This window comes from Rhinolophus ferrumequinum, chromosome 18, assembly GCF_004115265.2.
Source record: "Rhinolophus ferrumequinum isolate MPI-CBG mRhiFer1 chromosome 18, mRhiFer1_v1.p, whole genome shotgun sequence".
Classification (NCBI taxonomy): domain Eukaryota; kingdom Metazoa; phylum Chordata; class Mammalia; order Chiroptera; family Rhinolophidae; genus Rhinolophus; species Rhinolophus ferrumequinum.
The window spans coordinates 61,349,933-61,375,539 of NC_046301.1; the positions used below are offsets into that span (position 1 = coordinate 61,349,933).

Consider the following 25,607-nt stretch of genomic DNA (forward strand, 5'->3'; position numbering starts at 1 on the left):
TCCCACCCCCAATCACCTCCTTCAGGAAGGCCCCTCCCCCCCGCCAAGAACCCCGGTTGCCAGCGGGGTGGGCACACACTGGGACAGAGAACTGTGGGCTTCCTCTTGGCGTTAGGAAGGGCTCGGTGGCTTTAACGGCCTCTCCCAGGCCAGCGCCCAGCACTGCACCGGCGCATAGCAGGTGTGAAAACCCAGGCACGCAGCTCAGACTCAAGACCAGGTAGGTACCTGCGGTTACCCAGCTGTGCTTCCCTCCTCCGCCCTTGGCCCCACATGGGCCCAGCCCAACCTCGGCTGGCTCCAATCCACCCCTGAGCCGAGCTTTACAAGGTCCCGCCCCTGATGACAGAACCCTTAATACCCTGGCGCTATTAAGATGCCCTCATCCCGCTCCGCTGTGCGAGGCCCGGTCCACTGGCCCACCGCAGCCCCAGACTGCCCCCACCCTAACACCTCTGCACCCCATCTTGGCTCGCGACTACACGGCCACCACCCCAGAGACACTCCCAGGCTCTGCTCCGCCCTGGCCCCGCCCCTACCGTGGCCCCGCCTTCTGGCATGGTCTCACCCACAGCCCCGCCCCCGATCAGCCCTGGCCCCGCCTTCATCTCCCACCCCCTCAACCTCGGCCCCGCCCTTCGGCCCCTCACCGCCCCGCGACCACACCCGCACCGCCCGTTTCAGGCCGGTTGGCACCGAGCTGACAACTACCGCCACCCTGGACGCCTGTGGACCTCCCCAGGCAGCTCGGCGCCTCCCGTCCCCCCTCACAGGTGAGCGGCGGCGCTGCCGCTGCTGTGCGTTCCCGGGTTCCCGGGCACCCTCTCTGAGGGGGAGAGGACTGGAGGTCGCTGAGGCAGCGGAGGGGACTCCCCTAGAGATTCGCGCGGGGCGGGATACGGAGGGATGTGGACCCAGATCTCCCGGTCCAGATAGGCTCCGGGGCGCTGGACCACGAACGCTGGGCCCTGCGGCTGCAGGAATGCTGGGGCTTCCGGGGGCTAATGGGGCGCTCTAATGAGCTGAGTGGGAGTGAGGAGGGGGCAAGCACTAGGGGCATCTTGCTGCCCCAGATACACTTTGGGTGCATTCTGGCCGTTCCAGCACCTCTCCAATCCCACTTGCCCTGCGCTGTGTCTCTTTGGACTCTGGGTTCCACTGGTTAAGCCTCACTCACCCCGAGCCTCACTTCTCCTCATCTGATGAATGGGCACGGGTCCTGCTCAGGCTCCCAGGCGCATCAGAGCTGGCCCTGAGCCAGGTCCTCCCCTATGGGCACTGGGGACACCCATGACTCAGATGCCAGCTGTCCCTGCCCTGGGAGGTTCCCAGTTCAGCAGGCGATCCAGAGAGGGAAAGAAGCAGAGGAGAGAGGGTGATGAGACCTGGGATGGGGGACACCCCAGAGAGAGGGAGAGCCCAGAGGAGGCGCTTGAACAAGCCGGGACCATCTGAGATGTATCAGCTGAAACCAGAAGGGTGAGGAAGCAGTGACCAGGCATGTGGGAAGGGTGCTCTGCGTGAAGGGAATAGGCCCCGCAAGGGCTCGGAGAGGACAGAGTTGATGAGCGCTGCACCGTGGAGGATCACTTTGGGAGCTGCTGAGGGCCCCCTGGTGAGACTCAAATTCCTGGCAATTGAAGGAGTGACCATGAACTAGCCGGTGGGAAGGTTCCAGGCTTTGTCGAAGGCCTGGTGTCTGCCTCCATCATGGTTAACTGCCCGGAGACCATCTGAGACCTCTCAGAACAGCTTGGCCCTCTTATACACGCTTAGAGATATAACGTGTAACCCTGGGGCCCCATGTAGGCAGTGAACCAACACTGAGCCCCTTACTGAGGTGGGCATTATGTACCATCCGGGGATTGGGACAAGAGAGGGCAGCAGGGCTATTAGGAGGAGGTGGGTGTGGCCATCTCAGGAGAGGAGACGGTGGCCTGGCCCAAGGAAGTAGAATCCTTCACCCTGGGGGACTGGCTGTAATGGGAGGTGAGGCAACCTCAGCATGCTAGCTGGGGGGACTAGTGGACGTGGAGCTGTTGCAGGATTGGGGATGAGCCGGGGCCCCAGATACCCAGACAAAGACGCACAGCCAGTGCCTGGAACTTCCGAGCCCGGGGAGGGGCCATCCGATGTACGTGGGAGGTGACATTTTGGCGCGGGCAGAGTAATGGATAAAGTCTGGCAAGGCCTGGGCTGCTGGTGTGACCTTGGGTTCCTCTCCCCAACAGCCCCACTAGCATGGGCAGTCTGACCTACCGTGAGGACCGTGAGGAGGAGAACTCAGGTGCATGTGCTGGGGCTGAGCGTGGGGGGCCGCGTCCGCGGAGGAAGCCGATGGCATTGAAGAATGTGGTGGCCGAGATGTGGCGACTGGGAGACAGGCCCAGCATGGGGCTCTTGTTGGGTTGCAGATAGTCCCAAACCCCATGACGGAATGCTAGACTGAGGACTCAGGGGCTGCACACCTGAGATACCTGTGCTGGGCGTGCAGCCTAAGACACCCAGGAGCCTGGCACCAGGCCTCAGTTTACCTACCCTCTGTAGAAGGAATGGGCATGAATGGGTCTCCCAGAGCCTGTCGTCTGAGCCTAGGGACTGGCCCCAGGTGGCATTTGTTTACCAGCTTCCACACTCCTGGCCGTGAGCTGGGCGTCCCTAGGGCCTGGGTCCCCTTGGGGCCCATTAACCCTCCTCTGGGGGGTCGTTAGGCGGTGTTCCTCCATGCCCCATGTGACATCCCACTCTCCCTGTCTTCAGCATTTACCTGGGAGGTGAAGGCCAACAACCGGGCCTACAACAACCAGTTCAAGGAGAAGTCCTTCCTGTGTTGGCAGAGGAAGAAGTACAAGGTGGGTAAACCCAGCCCCACTGCCCTCCCCTCTCTCCTCTCACCCAGCCTCCCCGTCCCCCCAGTTTTAATCATGAACTTAGGTGCTGGAGTTCCTGTCTCATTAGCCCCACTTCAGTCGAGTAAAAATAAGTTCATACGAAACCTTAAAAGAACAATGTGTTCATCAGGCTCTGCCTAAAATCCCCTTACGTGTGCTTCACTTTGGAAAATACTGGGGTCACAGACCTGCTCCATGAGCCTTTGCACCCAGTAGGGGATCAATTAATGCTGGCTCAAGGCTTTGCACTCCGCAGGCACCCGGTAAATGCTGGCCTCGCATTCAGTGGGTGCTCAGGATAGCTGGCTTAAGGTCTGGGATCCTGTAGATAGGTAATGCTGGCTCAAGGTTTTGCATTCAGTGGGTGCTCAATTATTGCTGGTTGTGGCCAGAAGGCATGGTGAGGACAGGTGGGGTGGGGCAGGCAGTAGGACCCTGACCTGGCAGCACCCCCACATTGGCTCTCATTCCAGGGCAACATCATCCACACGGCCAAATACAACTTCTTCTCCTTCCTGCCCTTGAACCTGTACGAGCAGTTTCACCACGTGTCCAACCTCTACTTCCTTCTTATCATCATCCTCCAGGTGGGGTGGGGTGGGGGCAGCCCCAGGGGTCAGTGTCAGTGCACACACCATTCCTTCGCCTGCTCAAGTCACCTCCTCCAGGAAGCCCTCCCTGACCACCCTCATCACATGGCTCTGCAGACACACGGCAGTTGTTTTAGTGTGTTTGTCTATGTGGTTGGGGGTCAGTGTCCAGCTCCTCACACACTGGGTGTGACCTCATGGCTGCATTTCCACTGCCCAGCCCAGGGCCTGGCACACATGAGGTGCTCAATATATGTTGAACGAGGAAGGTGCTTAGGTGGCTCCCCAGGTCTGAGGAGAGTGCAGCCCCTTCCCAGGATGGACAGCCTCGGCCACAAGACCCCCTCTGCTTTTATCCATCCATCTAATAAACATTGCACCTATTGCGTGCAAGTCCTGTGCTGGACACTGGGGACCCGGCAGTGGACCACTGTCATTAAACCACATGGTGGGTACCAGTGATGGGGACACCCCAGGCTGGTCTGGGGATCACTTGGTGCTAAGGCCTGAAGGGTGACTGTAAGGAACAGGGTTACAGGGAGGGAACAGTACAGCCAAGGCTCTGAGGAAGGAACAAGCTTAGAGTCGGTAGGGCTTCCTGGCGGAGGTGACACAGGAACTGGGCATAGAAGGAAAATGAGTTTGCTAGGGAGAAGTTCTGGGCAGGGAGAAGAACTAGAGGGGTAGTTGTCCCAAGGTTTGTGGGGGAGGTGGCTGGCCCCGGGCCCAGATGGTTGGCAGGTGGGACACAGGATGCCAAGTTGAGGGGTAGAAGGCATGGGGAGGTGGTTGAGGGGCCTCCGGAATGACCCACCCTCCATGTCAGGGGATCCCTGATATCTCCACGCTGCCTTGGTTCACCCTCTTCACCCCATTTATCTGCCTTCTTGTCATCCGGGGCACCCGAGACCTGGTGGACGACATCGTAAGTGGGGTCAGGGAGCATCTGGGGAGGGAACGGGGGGCAGGGCAGAGCCCTTGTCTGCTGCCACAAGGGACAGGTGCCCCATGGCTCTTCGGTCCTATCGTCTTGGTGGCTACACTGAGTGACAGGTGGAGACTGCCTTCCTTCTGCTGTTGACAGGAGTTGTCCCAGCAGCCCCACCCCAGCCCAGGGATCCATGGACAGAGGTGGGCTCACTAGGGGGGCCACCTGTGTGATCTGGAACTGTGCTCTGCGCCTGGGCCCACACCAGGGCAGTGCTGGGGTGAGGAGGGAGCATGGCTGGGGGCGGAGCACCCCTCAGATCCACCTATTGATTCAGGGGCGACACAGGAGCGACAACACCATCAACAACAGGCCCTGCCAGATGCTGGTGGGGAAGAGGTGAGGCTTCCCCATGTGTGTAGGAGGTCCATCCCCAGGAAGGGAACTGCAGCACAGTCCAGGAGGTGGAGGGGTGAGGTCCTGTTGGGGACGGGTGCCCAGCAGAATGCCTGGAACCTTTCATGCCCCGCCCCGGACATCCTGGTTGAGTCTGACAGGGACCCAGCCAACATTTATTAGACGCCTGCTGTCTATCAGGCCTGGAGTGGGCCCTATGATGGCTGAGGACTAGATTGTTAACCCTCGCAGGTCTGAGAATTCAGCTGAAGGGAGAGGCAGAGAAGGTCTGAAGGGCCTTGGATACAGAACAGGGAGGAGGGTTGGTGTGAGGGAAGGCTGGATTTCCTGCGTGGGCTGAGCCCCCCTGCCACACGTGGGCACTCGGGGAACCAAAGCACCACAGAGCCATGTGCAGCCCCTGCCCAACCCTGTTCTTCCAGCTTGGGGGTGACACGGGGGCTGGGAGCTCCAGAGCTGGGCCTGATTGGGGCTTCCTCTCACACCTGCCACCCCCGCACTCCAGATTCTTGTGCAAAAAATGGAAGAAACTGCATGTGGGGGACCTCGTCTGTCTTCACAAAGACAACATCATCCCGGTGAGCTGCTGTCAGCCTGGCCAGAACTCCCTGCTCCTGGGGGAGGTCTGCCTTCTTACTTGTTTTCCTCCTGCCTCCCCGCCATGCTGTTCCTTTCCTCCCACCACTCCTCCCCACCCCAGGCTGACATGCTCTTGCTGGCCAGCACGGAGCCCAACAGCTTGTGCTACGTGGAGACAGCTGACATCGATGGGTGAGGCATGGGTCAGCACTAGGGGTTTGGGAGCCGGGCACCAGCGAGGCCTTCCCCAACAGCCACAAAATGTGGCTCCCCAAGCCCTCTTGCATATTTAGGTCATTTGTCCTGGGAGCATTTATGGGGCGCCTGCAGGCTGGCAAGGCCAATAACATTAAACCAGACGAAGGGAGCCACCTTCTTTGCACCAATATTTCTGGAGGCCCTATTGTGTGCCAAGTGCAGCCACCCTAAAAGCAAGAAGGTTCGGGCCTCAGCCCTTTTTCAAACACCCTATGTGTCCTTGGGCAAGGCCCTCTCCCTCTCTTGGTCTCAGCCTCCTGATTGGCAGCTGGTGCACAGTAGGGGCTTGGCAAAAATGTTTGAGTGACTCTGGAAGGGGGCTAGGGGCCTTGCTTGGGTGCTGTCTGTCCCCACGTCTCATCACCAGGTGCTGAGGTGCTGTCTGTCCCTCTCTCCCCCTCTTATCACCAGGGAGACAAACTTGAAGTTCAGGCAGGCCCTGATGGTCACCCATGACAAGCTGACCAATTTAAGGAAGGTGGCTTCCTTCCAAGGTGAGAGGTGGCAGTCTATCAACCTCATCTGGGCCTCTATCTGTCCCTCTGTGCAGCGGGTGTGAAAGATCCCCACCTCACTAGGTTTTCGGGATGACAATGGAATATGCTGGGGGTGTTGGGTGTCAGGATAACTTTTAACAGGCTGGCTTATCCCGGGCCTGTTTCATGTCCTCTGAATCCATGTAACAGTTGGGGTGTTTTCTGTTATTGTTGCAAAACATGCTGCCCTGTTTTATCTGGCATTGCATTTTATTTTAAAAATGTGGTCACATTAAAACAGATGTTTTTGGTTGTTTAATCAAAAAGGCAGCCTGTGTGTACAGGTTCAGGAAAATGATCCACCCCTGCAATTTCTTATTTTCCACGTGGAAAGTGAGACATTTCACACCTGTGGGTATAGTTACTGTTTCCTGTGGCTGAGCAAGGGGATACATTATTATTAATCCCCTGTCTTATTGCAAAGGCAAGTTACACTCTAATTGGTGCTGGAACAGAATCTTTCTCTTAAACCACAGCCCCTTCGCTCTGACATCCAAGCACTGATTGTATGTGTGTTCATGATATCTGGGGAAAGACCTCCCTTACTCAGAGGGCCAGGCACTGTGTGCCAGGTGCTGGGCTGGGCCCTGGTGTTCCCAGCATGACTGGGATGAGGCTGGTACCTCCTCTCACAGAGCTCGCCACCAGCAGGAAAAAATATCTAGTGACATCTCAGGATTGTAACCATGAAGAAGGGGGCTTGGTATGGGGGCACTGATATGGCTAAAGAATCAGGAGGGCTTCCCTGAGGAGGTGTGAGTCCTGCCACGGGGAACAGCATGCACAAAGGCCCTGAGGCTAGACAGAGCCAGCTTTGGAGAATCCAGGAGGAAGCTATATGGTGGCAGAGGAGGGTGGCTGGTGGAGGTGCCAGCAAGGTAAGTTTAGGGAAGTATGGGACCCATGAGGGTGGCCGGAGCCAGAGGGTGACAGGAATGTTCCCCACACTCTGCCCCACCCCGCATTGGAGAGAAGTGTCCCAAGCCCAGCCCTGGGCTCCCTGACTGCTCGGTCACCCACAGGCAAGGTGGTGTGTGAGGAACCCAACAGCCGGATGCACCACTTTGTGGGGTGCCTGGAGTGGGAGGGCAAGAAATACCCCCTGGATATTGGCAACATCCTCCTACGTGGCTGCAAGATCCGAAACACGAACACCTGCTATGGAATGGTCATCTATGCCGGTACAGCCACTTGGGCCTCTGCAGCATGAGCTATCCTGGGGGGGGGGGGGGCAGTGAGAATGCAGAAGTCGTTGGCAAGAAGTCACAAGGCCAGGCCTGGTTGCTGCATGTCTGCTGCCATGAGATGTGGGGTTCCTGGCATGGCTTCTATGAACCCTGAGTTCTAAAACTATGGACATGGACATGTTGAGCCAGCACCTTTGTTTGGCTGGAAAACATGGGGTGCGTGTATGTAGATGGAAGGATGGGCAGCTGGGAAGGTGGATGGATGGGTGGAGGAGTGGGGTGACAGAGGGATTGAGGTTGGGGTGGATGGATGAATGGTTGGGTGGGTGGATGGAAGAGGGATGGATGGATGTGTGGATGGATGGATAGATGGATGGATACAAACCCTGCAGGTTTTGACACAAAGATCATGAGGAACTGTGGCAAGATCCATCAGAAGAGAACCAAGATAACCCGCCTGATTAACAGGCTGGTGGTCCTGGTGAGCTGCCCAGAGCCCCTGCCCTGGGGTGGGGGGACATGCCGGAGGGGGGAAGCAAAGGGCCCCTCTTCACAGACAGAAGCTCCAGTTGTCATTTTCCAGGCCTTAGTTTCCCTCCTCTGCAAAATGTGCAACCTGATCCTCCAGACAAGTCTGTGGGTCAGAGAATCTTTTCTTACAATCATGATTTTTTTAAAAACTGTCTTTGTAAAATAAATTTTGATCTTGACATGTTTCCAAAACCACAGGAGATAATAAAATGCTCACTTACCTTCCATGGACGTTTAATAATTCTTAACTTTTTCCCTAACTTTAATGTTTTAAAAGTCTACGGTAATAATTTTAAAAGTAGCAGCCATAAAACCCAGCAAAACCACTGCAAGTTGCCCTCCGCCTGGTGCTGCCAGCCACCTCCCCCCACCAGTCCTCCTCCTCTGTCCTAATGGTAGAGCTGGGGGGGGCTTCCCAACTCCATGTTTGTCCTTTCATACTGAGTGTGTCCCCGCTGGCAAGCCTCTGGGGTGCGTTGGTGTTGCCCTGGGTCCCCACACACGCTCCACCATCTCCTGTCCGCTGTGCAGATCTTCATGACCCTGGTGCTGATCTCTATCGCCTTGACCTTGGGCTTCTGGTACAAGGTGACGGAATTCAAGGCCAAGCACCACTACGTGTCCAAGATGCATGTGTACAGTGTGGCCACCGAGTCCTTCTTCATCTTCTGGGGCTTCGTCATCCTGCTCAGTGTCATGGTGCCCATGGCCATGTTTATCATGTGAGTCGGGCCCCCCCCCGCACTCCTCAGCCCGGACAAGTAGAAGCTCAGGGCAGCAGGCCACATGTGACCATTGTGCATTTGCAGAGCTGAATTCATCTACCTGGGGAACAGCATCTTCATCAGCTGGGATGTGCAGATGTACTACGAGCCCCACGACATGCCCGCCAAGGCCCGCACCACGAGCCTCAGTGACCAGCTGGGCCAGGTGGAGTATATCTTCTCAGACAAGACGGGCACACTCACAGAGAACATCATGACCTTCAAGAAATGCTGCATCAATGGCATCATCTACGGTGGGGACCAGCCCCGGCATGTTCCTTCCCCACTACAGGAGGACCCCTGGGGGGCTGAGACCTGGTGGAGACCTGAGTGGGCCTCAGGGACACGTGACCTGCCCTGCGCTCAGCCCCACGCCCACTGAGCCGCAGAACCACAGCCAAAGGCATCGGCTGGTTTCGGGGTCAGCAGGCTTTTCCTGTCGAGTGCCAGCGAGTCAGTATGTCCCCCCGACCACACTGTCTCTGGAGACTCACCCCTTGTCCTGGGAAAGCAGCCACTGCATGTGGATGCTGAGCTTCAAATTTCATAGCATTGTCACATGTCACGAGACAATATTCTTTCAATGTCCCCCCAGCCAATTAGAAATGTGAAAGCCCTTCTTAGATCGCAGGCCACACGAAAGCTGGCAGTAGTGCAGGGTGTAGTTTGCTGACCCCTAGTCTAGTTTATAACTAAGGGACGTTTAGCGTGAGAGCTCACAGAGGACCCAGCTGGGTGATAACTGGGTGTGATGGGCAGTCACCAGTATGACAAATGGAAATGCCACCTGACCCTCAACCAGGGTCTGAGAGGTGGGTGATAGGGAGTGGTGGTGTCTGTGGCGAGCGGCAGCAATCCCTGGCTGGGTTCTCTCATGTTTCTAGAAGCGCTCAGGGCCTAGGTTTCTATGTGAAATCACCTAATTTTTCAAAGTAGGTGGCCAAGTCTGAGTTTTAAAAAACACCACAAACAGATCAAACAAGATTCCTTCCATAGGGCCAAGTCCCACTCAAGGCTGCTTTTCTGAGGTCCCCCGGGAGACGTGGCTCCGTCTTTCTCTCCTTTGTGCAGAAGGCAAAGCTGGGCGGGGTCCTTGGTTGTCCAGGTGTCGGGTCCAGGCCTGGCTTGTCTGCATGCAGCAGCCCTAGGAAGCCTGACATTGCAGGGTGGGGACTGCAGGACCCCGAGTGTTCCTGGGGAGTCGAGGCCTGAAGCAGGTTCTTTCCCCAGGCCCAGATGAGAAGGAGACCCTACGTGAGGTGAGTGCTGGCCGCCTTGCAGCACTGGATGGTGGGGGCCCAGGCAGCGACCCACCCAGAATCGGCCTGCCCACTGCCCCTGCCCCGCAGGAGAACCCCTACCTGTGGAACAGGTTTGCCGATGGGAAACTGCTTTTCCACAACGCGAGGCTCCTGAGCACCGTGCTTGACAAAAAAGATCGGATGGTGCAGGAGTTCTGGCGCCTGCTGGCCATCTGCCACACCGTGATGGTGCAACAGAAAGACAGTGAGAGCCTGTGGGCTGCCCCACCTCCACCCCCCCCTGCAAGGGTGCTCAGGCGGCTCCTGAGGTGGTCCAGCCCAACCCCTAGGGCTCCTGTCATCCGGCTGAGAGGGTGCTCAGGCCCTGGTGTCCCAAGCCCCATCTCTACTGGACCTACAGGGTGTCCAGGCCTAGGGCTCAAGATCTGTTACTGAGCCGGGAGGGGAAGGTCATTTAGACTGGGACCCAAGTATCTACCCTCTTTTATTGGGCTTAGAGGTTGTACTGGCCCAAGAGACCATTGTCTTTTCAATATCCAGTGAGCACCCACTGTGTCCGTTTTCTCCCCTGGGCTATAGAGATGGAAACGGGACCTGCCATAGATGGGTAGTGGGTCCCCAAAGATGGCAGGCTCTCAGTGAATGAGCCCTACCCCCCACACCTTGGGGTCCCCTCCCCCACCAGACCAGCTGGTATATGAGGCAGCTTCCCCTGATGAGGAGGCGCTGGTCACAGCGGCCAGGAATTTCGGCTACGTGTTCCTGGCACGCACCCAGGACAGCATTACGGTGATGGAGCTGGGGGAGAAGCGAGTGTACCAGGTCCTGGCCATGATGGATTTCAACAGCATTCGAAAGCGGATGTCTGTGCTGGGTGAGCACCGTGGCCCCAGGATGGAGGTGGGCGGGGAGGAGAGTGCACAGGTAGGCAGCCAGGCCTCTCCGTCCACAGTCCGCAACCCCGAGGGCTCCATCTACCTCTACACGAAAGGCGCTGACACCGTCATCTTTGATCGCTTGTCCAAGAAGGGCTTGACAAAACGTACCACGGAGCAGGCCTTGACCGTGAGTTCCTGTGGGAAGGGAGGAAGGGTAGAGGTAGACGGAGAGGGAGGCAGAGGAGGACAGTGTACAGCGAAATGGCTCCAGGTACCCAGGGTGGCCATGTACATTTGGCCAGGCTGTGTACTGCACAAAGAACTTCCCCTAGTCCCTTCCACACGTGGGCAAGGAGGTGCTGAACTCCAAGCTACATCTGCCCAGAGGGGATGTCTTTTTCTAAGTCACACAAGCACACTCTGTGGTTGGGCTTTGGCCCTGGAGTTGACCTATCCCAGCCATGCCTGGGTTCCAGGACACGTTCACCCTCTCTGCCCCAAATCTTTCATCTTCGTGGGTGTCGCCCAAACTCCTTAGCCAAGCTTTTGAAGCTGTGTCTTTCTGTTTCCTGCTGGCCTCTCAAGACTGGTCTCTGCTTCCCCTCCGGGGGGTGGGGGGGTCCCGAGGACCCCAGTTTCTGGCTTGCAGTTTCCTCCATGCTCAGATGATGCCCCAGGACCTTTGCACATACTGTTCCCTCTGCTTGGATGCCTTCTTCGTTTGTCACTCAGGATCTTTTGGTCCTCAAGGCTCTGCCATGAGGACCCCACCTCCAGGAAGACTTTCCTGCTTGATTCTAACATGGGGCTGACTTGTCATGCCAGCCGCCCCCTCTCTGACCTAACCCTGATCCTGTGGGGCTTCCCCAAGGGCTGTGCTGGGCCCCCAGCATCACCTAGCATACGGGCCAGGGATGATGTCTGTGCAAAGAATGCCCTGTGCCCCTCACTCGGAACCTCTCAGAGGGCCCTGCTCTGCCAGGAGGGGCCGTGGGGGACAGGCAGCTGGTCTCTGACTAAGAACTGGGGAAGAGCAGTCAGAACAATGACCCAGAGCCCAGGAGCTCAGCAAGATGGCTTGGCTTGACCACCCCGTGGAATGGATGGGTTAACTGAGGCACAAGAAGAGCAAAGGCCTGTCTGGAGCTCCTGATGGCCAGGGAACCTCCAGTTAAGAAGGAAAGCGAGACCTGGGCCATCCACTGGGGCAGAAAGCCTGGTGGGGGGTGTAAGAGGGGAGTAAGGAGCCTGATGGGTACCTTCCTTGTGGCTATGCAGCCCCCAAGGTGTCCCTAGGGAGAGAGCTCTGGGTCTTCCTGGGGGGCTGGAGACAGGGTCCTTCAGGATTCTTCCTGTTCCCTCCCCATCCCCAGAGCCCTTGAAAAGTGAGGCAGAGTGTGGGGTACAGCCATTCCTAAGCCCAGGGGTCAGAGGGAGGGGTCCAGCGCTGTGGGAGCCCTGACTAGGGAGGGGTCTGGCAGGGCTACGCTGAGAAGGTCTTCAGGGACAGTTAGAAATTGCCATGCAGAGCATAGGGACGGTGTTTCTGGGCGGGGGGGTGGGGTGGGGGTCACAGCAGAGCAAAGGTCTGAAGGCAGAATAGAACTGGGCCTCTGGTGGGGGTGTGAGACAGAGCAGGTGGGGAGCAGGGCGGCACATGATCGCAGTTTCTCTGGTGCGGACAGACCATGGATGGGGGGCAAGGTTCAGGGAGCCCAGGCAGAGGGCGAGGGCCTGGGAGGCGTGCCCGGGAGTCGGGTCGTGACAGGGTGCCCGGCCGGCTCCTAGTCGTTTGCGCAGCAGACGCTGCGCACGCTGTGCCTGGCCTACAAAAGGGTGGACGAGGACTTTTACGAAGAATGGCACCATCGGCTCCAGGAGGCTGGCATCCTGCTTCAGAACCGGGCCCGCGCCCTGCACCAGGTGTACGAGGAGATGGAGCAGAACCTCCAGGTGGGCATGCGTGGTGGGTGGGCAGCAGTACCCCGGCCCCAGCCCTGCATGCCCCTGCCAGGGGAGCCGAGTCCCTGCTCAGTCTGCTCCCTGTCCCCACCCCCAGCTGCTGGGGGCCACAGCCATCGAGGACAAGCTCCAGGACGGGGTCCTTGAAACCATCCAGTGTCTCAAGCAAGGAAACATCAAAGTGTGGGTACTCACAGGGGACAAGCAAGGTGGGTCCGGGGCAGCGCCCCCGCAGGGAAGAAGGGAGACTGCTGGGAGAGAGCTCATGTGTGCCTGGGCGCTACCGTCAGCCTGTCCCTCTGGTCTGGCTTCAGCACTGCCTCCACCCCCTCCACTTTGTCCCTGGGAAGGGGGAAATGGGAATGATTAGAACTGCGGGCACCTCCCTCAGTCTGTGGCACTGTGCCACGCATTTGCGGAGTGTTTGGCCCTCACAGCAGCCCCATCAGTTGGGGCCCTTGTTACCCTGTGTGATAGATGGGTCTAGCTGGGCTCAGAACCTCAGGGCACCTGATGGAGATTGCCCAGCCACATAGGGGTAAAGCTGGCACGGAACCTCAGTTCCTATGGCCCTGGCGCCCTGATGCTCCCCACCCCACGGCAGGGTCTCCAGGGCCCCACTGGGCGTGGGTGCCAGCAGGGCCACATTAGAACTTCTGTGGGCACGAGACACACACAAAATATTTAAAATGACATTTTACAACTGTGTTAGTATAAAGACAAATGACCAGACTGGATTATATTCACTTTTTTTCCCTTTTGATTTAAAAGAAATTAAGTCATTTTTGTGGGTTCCTGAAAATGCCAATGGGCCCTAGGCACAGGATGTCTAATGGCCCCTTGGCCCTGGCCCCAGACCCACCTCGGTCTGGCAGCCCCTTTCCAGGCAGCCGGCATGCAGGCCCCTTTGCTCAGAGGTACAGCCAAAGTCTCAGGGCTGGCTCTCATTGGCCAGCCTGGGTCACATGCCTTCCTCGGAACCAATCACCGTACCCCACTGCATGCTGCTATGATTGGCCTATGGCCAGGTGGGTGTGACACCCAGGTAGGGAGCTACTGAGGTGCTGAGCGGGGTTGGTTTGCAGAGACAGCAGTGAACATCGGCTTTGCTTGCCAGCTGCTTTCTGAGGACATGTTCATTCTGGAGGAGAAAGAGATAATGTAAGGAGGGGGTGTGGAAGCGGATGAGCTGGTGGGGGCAGGGTGGGGAGGCACCCATGGCTCAGGTGTGGCCCCCCGGGTCTGCAGAATGTTCTCACCCTCCAGCTGCTTGGACTCCCAGAGCGGGGCATAGCTGGGGAGGGGATGGAAGGAAGCTGTGCCTGGGCTGGCTAAACCCCAGCTTGGTCCCCACAGTCAGGTTCTGGAGGCCTACCGGGAGAACAACGGCCTGCTGAGTGGCAAGGGCTCTCTGAAGAGCTGGTTCCTGCCACAGGTCCAGGTGGCCATGGTCATCAGCGGGGAGTTCCTGGTCAGTGTCAGCTCTGGGCTGACCTCAGGCGGCCCCGGCACTTGGGAGGGGCTGGGAGGAGCAGCAGGCAGGGGGTGGGGGTGGACTGTTGGAAAAGCCAGGGAATGCCACCCTGAGAGACGGTTTTCAGAGGGATGCAGTCAAGTCCATCCTCGGGTTAGGACAGAAGCCAGGAGGAGTGATTAGTTGGGGCAGCTGACAGAGGGTGCAGGAAGAGCGACACGCCGCCTTCCCCCACCCTGCTCACTGGCCAGGACCAGCTGTTGCTGCCCCTGCACAATGAGCCCAGGACGCTGGTGCGAAGTGTGAACACGGACGTGGAGTCCTGGCAGGAGCGGGAGGAGAAGAGGACAAGCTTCGTACAGGCCAGGCGCATGTCTCTGATGTGGCGGATCCTTGGGACCCAGCTGAGGAGCCCAGGGCCGGGGCGGCGGAGCAAGGACTCCGACATGCACGAGAGCCCCGAGCTGTGGCGGGAGCGGGCCTTCATGGCACTGGCCTTACAGTGCCAAGGCGTCATCTGCTGCCGGTTCACGCCCCAGCAGAAAGCCTTGATTGTGGCACTGGTCAAGCAATACCAGAACGTGGTGACCCTGGCCATCGGCGACGGCGCCAACGATGTCAACATGATCAAGAGTGGGTGGCCGGCACCAGGCCCAGGGTTGGTGTGCGGCGGGCTGGGGCTGGCCCCGTGCTGACATGCGGGCGGTGCATCCCCTGCAGCTGCAGACATCGGCGTGGGGCTGGCAGGAAAGGAGGGAATGCAGGCCGTGCTGAGCAGTGACTACGTGCTGGCCCAGTTCTGCTTCCTGCGGCGGCTGCTGCTGGTGCACGGGCGCTGGTCCTACATGCGCATCTGCAAGTTCCTACGCTACTTTGTCTACAAGACGCTGGCCAGCATGATGGTCCAGATCTGGTATGCCTTCTACAGCGGTTTCACTGCCCAGGTGAGCTGCAGGGCACAGCCCTCCAGGGTGCCTGGGGGTGCTGTGTCCTTCTCCTGGCCTCCAGGAGGGCAGCAGGCACGCTGACACTGGGGTCCTCATGGGGCAGGCTTTGCCTGAGGTCTCAGGGCCACGCAGCCTTTTCTGTGGCTGCATTCACAGAGATATAGAATCCAGATAAGGGGAGGGTATGGTTCCTGCCAAGCATTGCCCGACATTTTCGGGGCCATTTGGCAAATTTGAGTTTTGAAACCCAGGGCAGAGCTCCAAAGGCACATCCTTCTAGGGGTGAGAAGGAGAGGGTGATCCTCAGAGAAGATAGGACTGTGGGGGCTGAGTCCCTGATGTCACAACTCTTGACAGTATCACGGTGAACACTACATGTGCCCCTTGCAGCCCTAGAAAAGTCATAGGGTGGTGGTGTTTTTATTTTTTATTTCTAGATATTTTATTCCTTTAGATGCTGCTATACATGGAATTGTTTTCTTAATTCCCTTCGGGGGTGTTCACTGCTGGTGTGTAGAAACACAGCTGCTTTTGTGTGTGCGTGTGTGAGAATGTCACTCTGTGCCCTGCAAGTTTGTTGAATTTATGTATTGGCTCTAGGAGCTTTCCCGTGAATCCTTTGGGATTTTCTGCATGTCACCTGCAAACAGAGATGGTCTTCCTTCTCCTCTCCAGTTTGGATGCCTTTTACTTCCTTTCCTTACTGATTGCACTGGCTAGCACCTCCAGTGCTGTGTGGAGCAGCAGTGGGGAAGGCGGGACCCTTGTCTTGTTCCCGATCTTGGTGGGACAGCGTTTAGTCTTTCTACGTTTGTTAACTGGAACTCTTCTCTGAGCAGAACCATCCCTTCTCCTCCCATTTATTTGTGCCATTATTCACTTTGATCAGTAATGGTATGGACTCCTGGGTATTTATTTTATTGCATATTTCATTGCTTTAGTTCCCCTGGTTTGTCCTTCTGACCTGTGCCTGCTCTCCCCTGAGCACACCTTCACTTCCTGGTGCTACAAGAAGTTCCAGGCTCATTTTATTCTTTCCCTTCCCCAACCCTGGAATCGGCTGTTCCCATAGGAGCTCTTTTCATTAGAGAACGGTCGTTAGACACCAAGAGCTAAGTGCTTGGCGTGCTCGTTGCCCCTGGGTGCTTTTTCCCTCTCAGTAGACAAAGCTAGATGTGCACATCCTAACCCATGGGTAGACGCACTGCCTCTGTCCCTGTTTGTATTTCCATATCTGTATCGATCCATCTGTCTATCTTGTGTGTATTAAAAACTGTGAGTTCACACTGCTGCCTCTGATCCCTAAGCACGAGGCCCAGCTTCGCCCTTCCCAGGTACTCAGTTATGACTCTTGTCTTCAACAGTGAGAAACTAGATTCTTGTAAGATTCGGGATCATCATGTATGTTTGCTCAATCCCAGAATGCACATAAAATGGTTTTTGGAACTGAAACCCATATCCTTTTAACCGGACTGGACTCATCGGGAAGAGACTCGGGCTACTTGTCCATAGGGTCTCTTCCAACTCTTTTACCCATCAGTGACTCCCTAAATCTAAAATTGACCAAAAAACACATTCTCTAGCCATTTTCCCTCCTGTAGCTCTGTATTGAAGCCATCTAATTAAAACAAAGACTCAAAGATGCTGTTTTAAAAGAATAGGACCATGCTTCTTCTCTCTGCCTTTTATCTTCCAGCCTTTATCAAATCTCACTTAACCCACCCCTGGCCTTAGCCTCAACCTTGATTATGAATGTGACTTTCTGAGACTACTCCACAGGGGCTGAGGCAGCTTGGGTGGGTCTCCTCAGGTCAAGACGCGTTTCCATTTCTGACAGTTCGGCATCTGCGGGCTGATGACTAACTGCAGTGTCCCTTCCTCCTCCCCTCTCCAGCCCCTGTATGAAGGCTGGTTCCTGGCACTGTACAACGTGCTGTACAGCACCCTTCCGGTTCTCTATATCGGGCTCTTCGAGCAGGTGAGCCAGTGCAGCAGTAACCTTCTTGTTCCCTGGAGATGCTCTTGTCTCGGCCCCACCTTGGCGCCCCCGGGGACCTGGGGTGGAGTGGAGGTGGGGCTGGAGGACCATTAGGCCTTGGAGTTCAGTTCAGCACCTCACTCCCTGCCCGTTACCATGTGGCTGTTCCCATTAGAGCCCAGCCTGATGGCAGTGTCAGTGGGTGGAGCCCTCTTGCCCTGCTACCCACACACCCTTTTGTGGGATCCCCAAATCCCAGTCCCACTATCTGCCCCTTTGTACAACGGGGGGAGGGGATCAGAAGAGATGGTTGGTTCTCCTGTTTACCCAACCCCCATCCCCCAGAGGCCCTGGCTAAGTGGGCTGGACCAGGGCCGTCCCATAGAAGTGTCCCACGCCTTTGCTGTCCAGACAGGAGCCACCATCCATGGGTGTCTAATGATGAGCACTTGAGGTGTGGCTGATGTGGCCTGAGGAATGAGATTTTATATTTCATGTTTTAAAAAGTTTTTAAATTGTCGTAAAACACCAATAACAAAATTCACCATGTCAGCCATTCTCACGTGCATCATTCAGGCACACTAAGAGCAGCCCAGCACGTGCTCATGACTGTGCAACCAACTCCCAGAATTCTCCTCCCCCAGGACGTGAGTGCCGAGCAGAGCCTGGAGTTGCCTGAGCTGTATGTCGCCGGCCAGAAGGACCAGCTCTTCAACTATTGGGTCTTCCTCCAAGCCTTCGCCCATGGCACGGCCACCTCTCTGATCAACTTCTTCATGACCCTGTGGATCAGCTACGACACGGCTGGGCCGCTCAGCTTCAGTGACTATCAGTCTTTCTCTGTGGTCGTGGCCCTCTCGTGCCTGCTGTCCATCACCATAGAGGTAGGCGGGGCTGCTGCCTGCCCCATCCCTGGGCGGGGCCTGCGACTCAGGCCACAGAGGTCTCACCACATGGTGACCCTGCCTGGGAGGCCTTACCAGGTGCCTTCGTGGCCCCGCCCACCACACCCCCCAACCCCCACCCCACCCCTGGCTGAACCCTTCCTCCGCATTCAGGTCGTGCTCATCATCAAGTATTGGACGGTCCTGCTTGTGCTGGCCATTTTCTTCAGCTTTTTCTTCTACGCGGTCATAACGTGGGCCAGTCAGAGCTTCCAGCTCTTCATAATCTCGCCCAAGACCTTCCCGTTTCTGTGTGAGCCCCTCAGCAGGGGACAGGGCAGCCAGCCCTGGAGATGGGTGGGACCTGTGTCTTCATGGAATTTGTACAAAGGCATCCTGGGGGTGAAAACTGGAGAAGAGGGTGGGGTGTCAGGAGGAAGGGGTACCGAGCAGGCCCTGGGTAGCTCCACCTCAGGCTGGGCCATGACCCTATCCTGTCGCCAGATGCTGACCACAACGTGATGTCCCGCCCCTCCATCCTGCTGGTGGTCCTGTTGAATGTGTCACTGAACACCCTGCCTGTACTGGCCTTGCGTGTCATTTACCAAGCCCTCAAGAAGCCATACCCCAAGGTAAGGGAAGCTGGGGTCCCCACTGCACATTCCCAGGACGCCAGCCTGTGCTGGGAACAAGGACTCCAAGGAGCCACGAGGCTGGGGGACGGGTGCAGAGACCCAGATGCACACCCAGTGTCATCAGGGAGGCCGAACAAAAGGCCCCAGGACGCCAGGGGGAAACCGTCCTTCCTAGGATAGAGGAGGCTAACCTGGTTCCAGCACTGACATCATCAGATTTTCACCATAAATTGTCTAGGACTTGGGGGTTGAGATGACAGAAACGACCTAGAAATGGTTTAGGCAAAGGGGCAGCTTAGAAATACCCCAAGTATCCATGGACAGATGAATGGAGAAATGCAGTGTGGTCCATCCACACACTGGAATGTTATCCAGCCTTAAAAGGAAGGACAGTGACACCTGCTACAGCGTGGACGGACCTGGAGGACACGATGCTCAGTGAGAGAAGCCAGTCACAGAAGGACACACACTGTGTGATCCCACTCACAGGAGGTCCCCAGAGGGGTCAGATTCAGAGACAGAGACTAGATGGTGGGGCCAGGGGCTGGGGGAGGGGTGGGGAGTGAGTGTTTAATGGGGACAGTGTGTCAGTTGAGGAGATGGAAAGTTCTGGAGATGATGGTGGGGACGGCTGCATAGAAGTGTGAATGTGCTTAATGCCACTGAGCTGTGCACTTAGAAATGGTTACAATGGTCCATTTTAAGTCATGTCTATTTTACCACAATGAAAAAAGGTGACGGGGACTTACTGGCTCAGGTGACCAAAACCTAGAAGGACTGGTAGCAGCTGGGAGGGACTACAGAATTGGCTGGAATAGTGGGCCAAGTTATGGCCACAAACCTGTCACATTCTGCCACACAGGCTGGACACATGGCTGCCACATGGTTAACCTCTCCTGGCTTTGCCACCTGAGGGCACTTAAGGCACCTGGTGGCTGGCCCAGAGTCAAGTCCCAGTGAAGGACTGTGATTGGCTCATCCGAAGTCAGGTCCCAGGGAGGACTCTGGTTGAGTCAACTGGGTAGAGAAGAGCCTGGCCAATAAATGGTGGCCAAGGGCTCTGAATGGCCCCTACTGGGAGCAGGTGACCTAAGAGCAACCAACACAGTGCGGGAGCCTGATAACCCTTGCTCAGCCCTTTGCTCTGCAGGAGGAGAAGGAAGCGACCCCGACAGAGGGGATCATCACGGTGGAGCCTCTGCCTTACATAAAGCGGGTGTCACATGCTCGTCGCTCCAGCTATGCCTTCTCCCACCGGGAGGGCTATGCACACCTCATCACACAGGGCACAATTCTTTGGGGGTCGCCAGGGGTCAACAGAGACATGCTGTCTGATCACATGAGCCTACCCGATGAAGAGTTGGACCCGAGCAGCAAGGAGTCACCCTGGTGCCACAGGAAGATGTCATTCCTGGGGAAGAAGAGGCACCAGCACCGGGGAAAGATGTCCAAGGACATGCGGCTCGCCTCCGTGGTTAGCTCCTCGACTGCAGAGAGGCCACATGTGGCTGTCTCCACAAACTGGCGATCCAGGTCTTTCCATGAGAAGTTGCCGATGAAGCAGGCGGGGCTATATTCTCCTCCCGATAGTCTGCCCACAACCAAGGAGAGGCCACCGTCACCCAGAGAAAGCCAGCTGCCACTTTCTGAGAGCCAGCCACTGCCTTCAGGCCAGTCCTCTTCAGAATGCCAGCCAGCATCCTTGGAGGAGAAGATGACCTTTTGGAAGATGTCGCTGCTGTCCCGGAAAAGTTGGCCATTTATCGGGCAAAAGGAGCCCCAGCCCCAACAGGAGGAGAAGGCACCACTTCCCAACAAGACCCACACTCCTGTGGTGGAAACTCTGCCACCAAGTAGGGGAGACTCGTCCACAAGCCAGCAGTCAATGGAGGTGGAGCCCTCACCTGCCGAGAGGCAGCCGTCACCCGTGGAGTGGCTGCCAGTGCCTGGTGGGAGCCAAGTTCCACCTATTCTGATAGGACAGCCACCCCTGCCTCATGAGGAACAGTGACTGCCCAGGCTCAGTAAATGTCAACCAGCAAGCACAAGGCATTCCCCCGAAGACAAGGGCTCCACATCCTTTTCTTTTACTAATAAACTGGGGTCCATTTGACCCCAGAGCTCCTTGAGGCTCACTCTTTTTTTTTTTTTTTTTTTTTTTTTTTTTTTTTAAGGCTCTTTTCCAATGCTTCTTTCCCTGATGCATCCTGGAAGAGTCTCGAAACACTGCCTTCTAGTGGCCAAGTGGGGGATTTACAGGGAAAGCTTGTATTATTTATTTGTTTATTTATTTGTCCTTCTTCACCCTGGAGTACCTAATGTGCATAAAACTTTATTGCTCTCAAAAGGGAGGAAGGTGCTGAGCAGATTCTGCTTACCACCCCTGGCTCCCCAGCTGCTGCCTGTTGGCCCCTCCCAGGGTGCTTGATAAAGTCCAATTCCGGTATTACCACAGCCTCTTTCCGCACCAGGCTGCCCTGGTTTCTTCCCCTCAAATAAACCACCTTTCACTTCAGGCTCCAGAAAGCAATGGGCAGTGACGCTTCAGACACAGGTTCCTACAAGACGTTCGTTGTGAAGCTTGGTTGGCTCAAAAGCCCAGGCTTTTCTGATTCTTAACTGTTCCTGTGGAAAGTATTGCCCTGAGGGGGTGGGGGCTCAGGGAAGGCCGTGGCAGGGTTCAGAGTGGAGAGAGGTGGGCTGGGTGAGGCGGACTTCCTCCTCCCTCGTCCCTTCCCTCTCTGCCCATCTTCATGGTAGGTGAGCCCCATTCCTCACCCTCCTGCACACACACACACACACACACACACACACACACACACTGTTGGCCAACAGACACACTCATGTGAGTGACTACAAAATAATTTATTGGAGAAAAACAAAACAAATCCAGCACAGCAATGGTTAACAATGATGATTTTTTTTTTTTAAACTTTTAAGCCCATCATCTGAGGGTGGGGCAAAGAGGGCTTCTGTTCCCTCTAGTATTGGAGGGGGGTGGGTCTGCTGGGGCCACAAGGAGGAGCCCAGAAATCTGACTGGCTGGTGTGGCTTAAATGCTTTGGGCAGAGAAACTGCACTGGCCACAGCCCCAGCCAGTGCAGGCTGGCTGGCGGGGGCCTGCGGCACACCCATCCCACACTCATTTTGGTCAAGTTGAGCCTGCAGCCCAAGCCCAGCCCTCCAAACTGGGACCTCTGATCTTCAGGGTGTGAGGGGACCCCTTTCTAAGGGCCTGTCTTGGACGGTGGGCTCTCCCTTGGTGGGAGTGTGGGGCCTCATGGCAGAAAGAGTCACAGGCAGTCCCAGACCCCCTTTCATGATTTTGGGGGGCTCCTCTGTTGTCCAGGTCCCAACATGGGCTGGGAGGAGAGCTCCACAGAAATGCATCCCCCCACCTCCCAGGCCAGACAGAAAAGTGAACTCAGGTCCAGCCCAGGGCCAAGGAGGCTAGGGGTGTCTGGGCGAGCTCGGCTGGTGCCTGTCCTGGGGGTGTCACAGGAGGGTTCTTTGGATCTTGGGAAGTTGGGGTATACCCCAATTCAACAAGACTTGAATTGACTGATTGTCTCTCTCCTCTGAACAAGACACTTGGGAATTCATGCTAATGTGAAACCAACCAGTCCAAGATGGCAGTGGCAGCCCCCTGTGCCCAAGAACCAGGAAAAGGAGGACCTGTGGGCACAGGCGGGTAGCATGTGGGTGCTTGGAGGTGGGAACCCGGTCTTGGTGCTTAGGCCCTACCGTCTGCCTTCTCTTTCCTTCCTCCCCACCTCCCACCAGCCGGACACAGACCCTCAGAAAGGGGGAAATTAACAGAGCAGCGCAAAGGGGCCCGAACAGCGCCGTCAGGCACAAAACACAACAATGCACATGGAAGCCAGGGCTCCGGCCCCGTGCCCGTCCCACCCCCCACCCCTCCACTTAGTACATTGTCATCAAGAAAGATTACATTAGTCATGCATCAAATCAAATTCCATTGCGTCTTTTTTCCATTTTTCTTCCTTTTTTTCTTAAATTACATTTGAACACAGAACACATAGAATAATAAAGACTCTTATAAGACATGACTCCAAAACAGAACACGCCAGAGAACACAAAGGTGTCCTTCTCTCTCTCTCTCTCTCTCTTTCTCTCTCTCTCTTCCTCTCTTTCCTAAAGGACCCGTTTAAATAAGAAATCTGTAAACGCCTGGTCCTTTACTCTCAGTCTCTCCCACTCCCTCCGCCTTTTGCCTCTGAACTTTCACCTCTGACCTTTCGCCTCTGACCATCACCGAGCTTTCCCTGCCCCAACATTCAATATGTCTCCCACAGAACTCGTCAAAGAAATGACATACCATCGTCTGCAAAATTATAATTTAACGGTATAAAGCTTCAAGTCACGTATTCCAAAAACTAGCTAAGGATTTTTTTTAATCACATAAACTATACATTAAATATTTTGAGGTATTTCAGAGAAAATTGTCAAAGGCTCAAAGGAGCTGTGCTGGAGGCGTCACTCCCTGCGTGGAAAATGGTCTTTGGTTTGTGACGACCAGCTGGGTGTTGGAGACAGGCGGGGGTTCACGGGGGTTCAGGTTGGGTTGTGAGCCTGCTGGAGGGGGCTGGCCAAGTGGGGAAGGGGGTATGGGAGCTGGTATATGTGTGCGTGTGTGCACGTGTGTGATATGAAGGTATTAGAAAGGGACCCAGAAACGGGGTGACGCTTCTGTGACCTGTGTCAATGGGACTTGACCCCATCTGATCACAGTTCACCATCACTAGAATGTTCTACAACCAGAAGGATCCCAAGACAATTCCTAAATTTCCAGCAAGGGATAGAACAGAAGGGTCCTGGCCTCTGACCCTTGGGCCTTGAATGCTGGAAGAGCAAGTGACTTGCCCAGAAGAGGGTGTCGGAGAAGCCCTGTCCCCTGCAAGCAGGTGCTCTGGCCAGTGGGGCGTAGGTGTTAGCGGGGTGTGTGTGGGGGTGGTGGTAGAAGGAAGGGACTATGTCCACCTGTGTGTGGGAGGAGGGGTTGGTTGCTAAGCGGGAATGGGGACTCTTTTAGGATAATGCCCCAACACCCACGGTTGTAGAAGCATCACTCAGATCCAGTTGCTTACAAAGCCCGGACAATAGCGAGTCGATAAGGACAAGAGAACATTTCACACACATCTTTGGTTCAAGAAAAAGGCACTCATCGACCTCACTATTTCTCTCTCTCTCTCTCTCTCTCTCTCTCTCTGTCTCTCTGTCTCTGTCTCTGTCTCTCTGTCTCTCTGTCTCTCTCTCTCTCTCTGTCTCTCTCTCTCTCTCTCTCTCTCTCTCTCTGGTGTGTGTGGGGGCGGTGGCACCTGGAGGGCAGGTTCCAGGGCAGGGTCTTGCACACACTGTGGGAGGCGAGGGAATTCTAGCATCCAGCACAAGTCCTTGCGGGAAAATCTTTGGTATCAGACGTGATTTTTCCAATCACAGACATGAACATTTGAGTGAGGTAGCCTTTACCTGGGGGAAGGGGGCATTTTACTAGAAATGTCTCTTGCATTCTCAAGGATTGGGGGTGGCCACCTCCCTGGGAGGCAGGGGAGGGGACTGGGTTGTGGGGGGAGAGGTTCCTTCTAGCCTCCAGATCTTGAACCCCCGAGGAGGCAGGTTCTTGGGATCCAGCTGCCAGCCAGTCTTGGGGGTCACCTGGACCAGATGAGCAGGGGAGGTGGATGGTGTGCTCAGCTTCATTTCTGACCCTTCTTTCCCCCTTATCAATTTTTTTCTTTTTTTTTTCTTTTTTTATACTTTTTGGCAAAAAACAGAGCAAGCAGATTCCACCTCCTTCTCTGAGGAGAGAGACGTAGCAAGCACAGGTTCACTCCCTGTCACCCCTTCTGGCCCAGCAAAGCACCCCCCAGTGCTGGGGAGTGGTGGGTGACTTCCAGAGGGTTCCAAGCAGACAGCAACGCCATGACCCAGCACGCAGGGACTCTGGGGGCTCTGATGCTCTCTCTGGGTCCGTGGAATTCTCTGTGGAATCTGGATGTCTTCTTCTGTTTCCTGTGGTCTGTCTCTCCCTGTGTGTCGTTCATCAAGGTGCCTAAAGCTAAAGTGAACTGACAGAGGAATGCGGGGGGGGGGGGGGGGGGGGGGGGGGGGGGGGGAGGCGTCTGGAATTTACCCGCATGTTTGAGCGTGCAGTCCCCTCCAGTCAGATAGGGAGGGAGAGGGTGCTCGTTTGTGGGTGCTGGGCGTTCGCTGCTGCAGGGGGGGGGCCCTCCCCAGACGTTAAGGCAGGCAATTCTTGGCACAAGGAAACCTGGCCGCTGGGAGGGGCAGCTGGGTTCTTGGCTGTGGGGTCAGTTCTGCCAGCGGATGGGGTTGGTCTTGGTGTGAGTGGGGGCACCATGGGGATCCAGCTCCACATGGCGACTTTGGAAGAGGTTGAGTTCTCAGGGAAGGGTCCACGGAGGACGAGTGGGGAGGAATCCTCTTCCTGCCTCCCTCTATGGGGGCGAGGGGCTGGCGAAGGAGTTCTTCTTAATTTTTTTTTAAATACCCGGTTTATATTTCTAGTATGTGCTTCTTGACCCGCTTTCGGGAGGACATGGTGAGCCCTGGTTTTCCGGAGGCCCCTGCGCGTCCTGAATTCAGAGGGAGCTGGGGAGCCCCTTTCTGTCACCCCCTACCCTCTGGGGAAGGGTGGAGGGCTTCCTTTGGCCTGGAGGGGAGGGGTGGAGGGAGGACAAGGGCCCTTTTTGTGCACTTGGGCTGGGGGGTGTGCTGCGTCCCCTCCCTGGGTGTGGGGGACCCGGACAGCACCTCCTCCAGGCGCCCCCTGGGGCGGGTCTCCGGGCCTGCAGTGTGGGGTGGGAGACGTGGGAGGGCAGCGCCCAGGCGGTGGAGGCAGGGAGGGCGCGGGGACCGGGTGCC

The 25,607-nt window shown here is 56.3% G+C and overlaps 1 protein-coding gene across 1 annotated transcript; it reads left to right on the forward strand.

The window, feature by feature from the left end:
* The first annotated feature begins 1,390 nt into the window (after positions 1-1,390).
* Positions 1,391-20,712, forward strand: ATP8B3 (ATPase phospholipid transporting 8B3). Its single transcript, XM_033135483.1, has 29 exons — positions 1,391-1,479; positions 2,232-2,293; positions 2,761-2,852; positions 3,365-3,478; positions 4,308-4,406; positions 4,747-4,808; positions 5,332-5,404; positions 5,527-5,597; positions 6,075-6,157; positions 7,222-7,380; positions 7,779-7,867; positions 8,449-8,639; positions 8,727-8,935; positions 9,912-9,940; positions 10,031-10,194; positions 10,624-10,817; positions 10,896-11,008; positions 12,610-12,774; positions 12,881-12,992; positions 13,869-13,944; positions 14,140-14,254; positions 14,509-14,890; positions 14,978-15,201; positions 17,099-17,182; positions 17,827-18,066; positions 18,241-18,379; positions 18,571-18,698; positions 19,852-20,147; positions 20,235-20,712. The coding sequence occupies exons 1-29, from the start codon at positions 1,391-1,393 to the stop codon at positions 20,710-20,712; spliced, it is 4,332 nt and encodes a 1,443-aa protein (XP_032991374.1).
* The last annotated feature ends 4,895 nt before the right edge of the window (positions 20,713-25,607 follow it).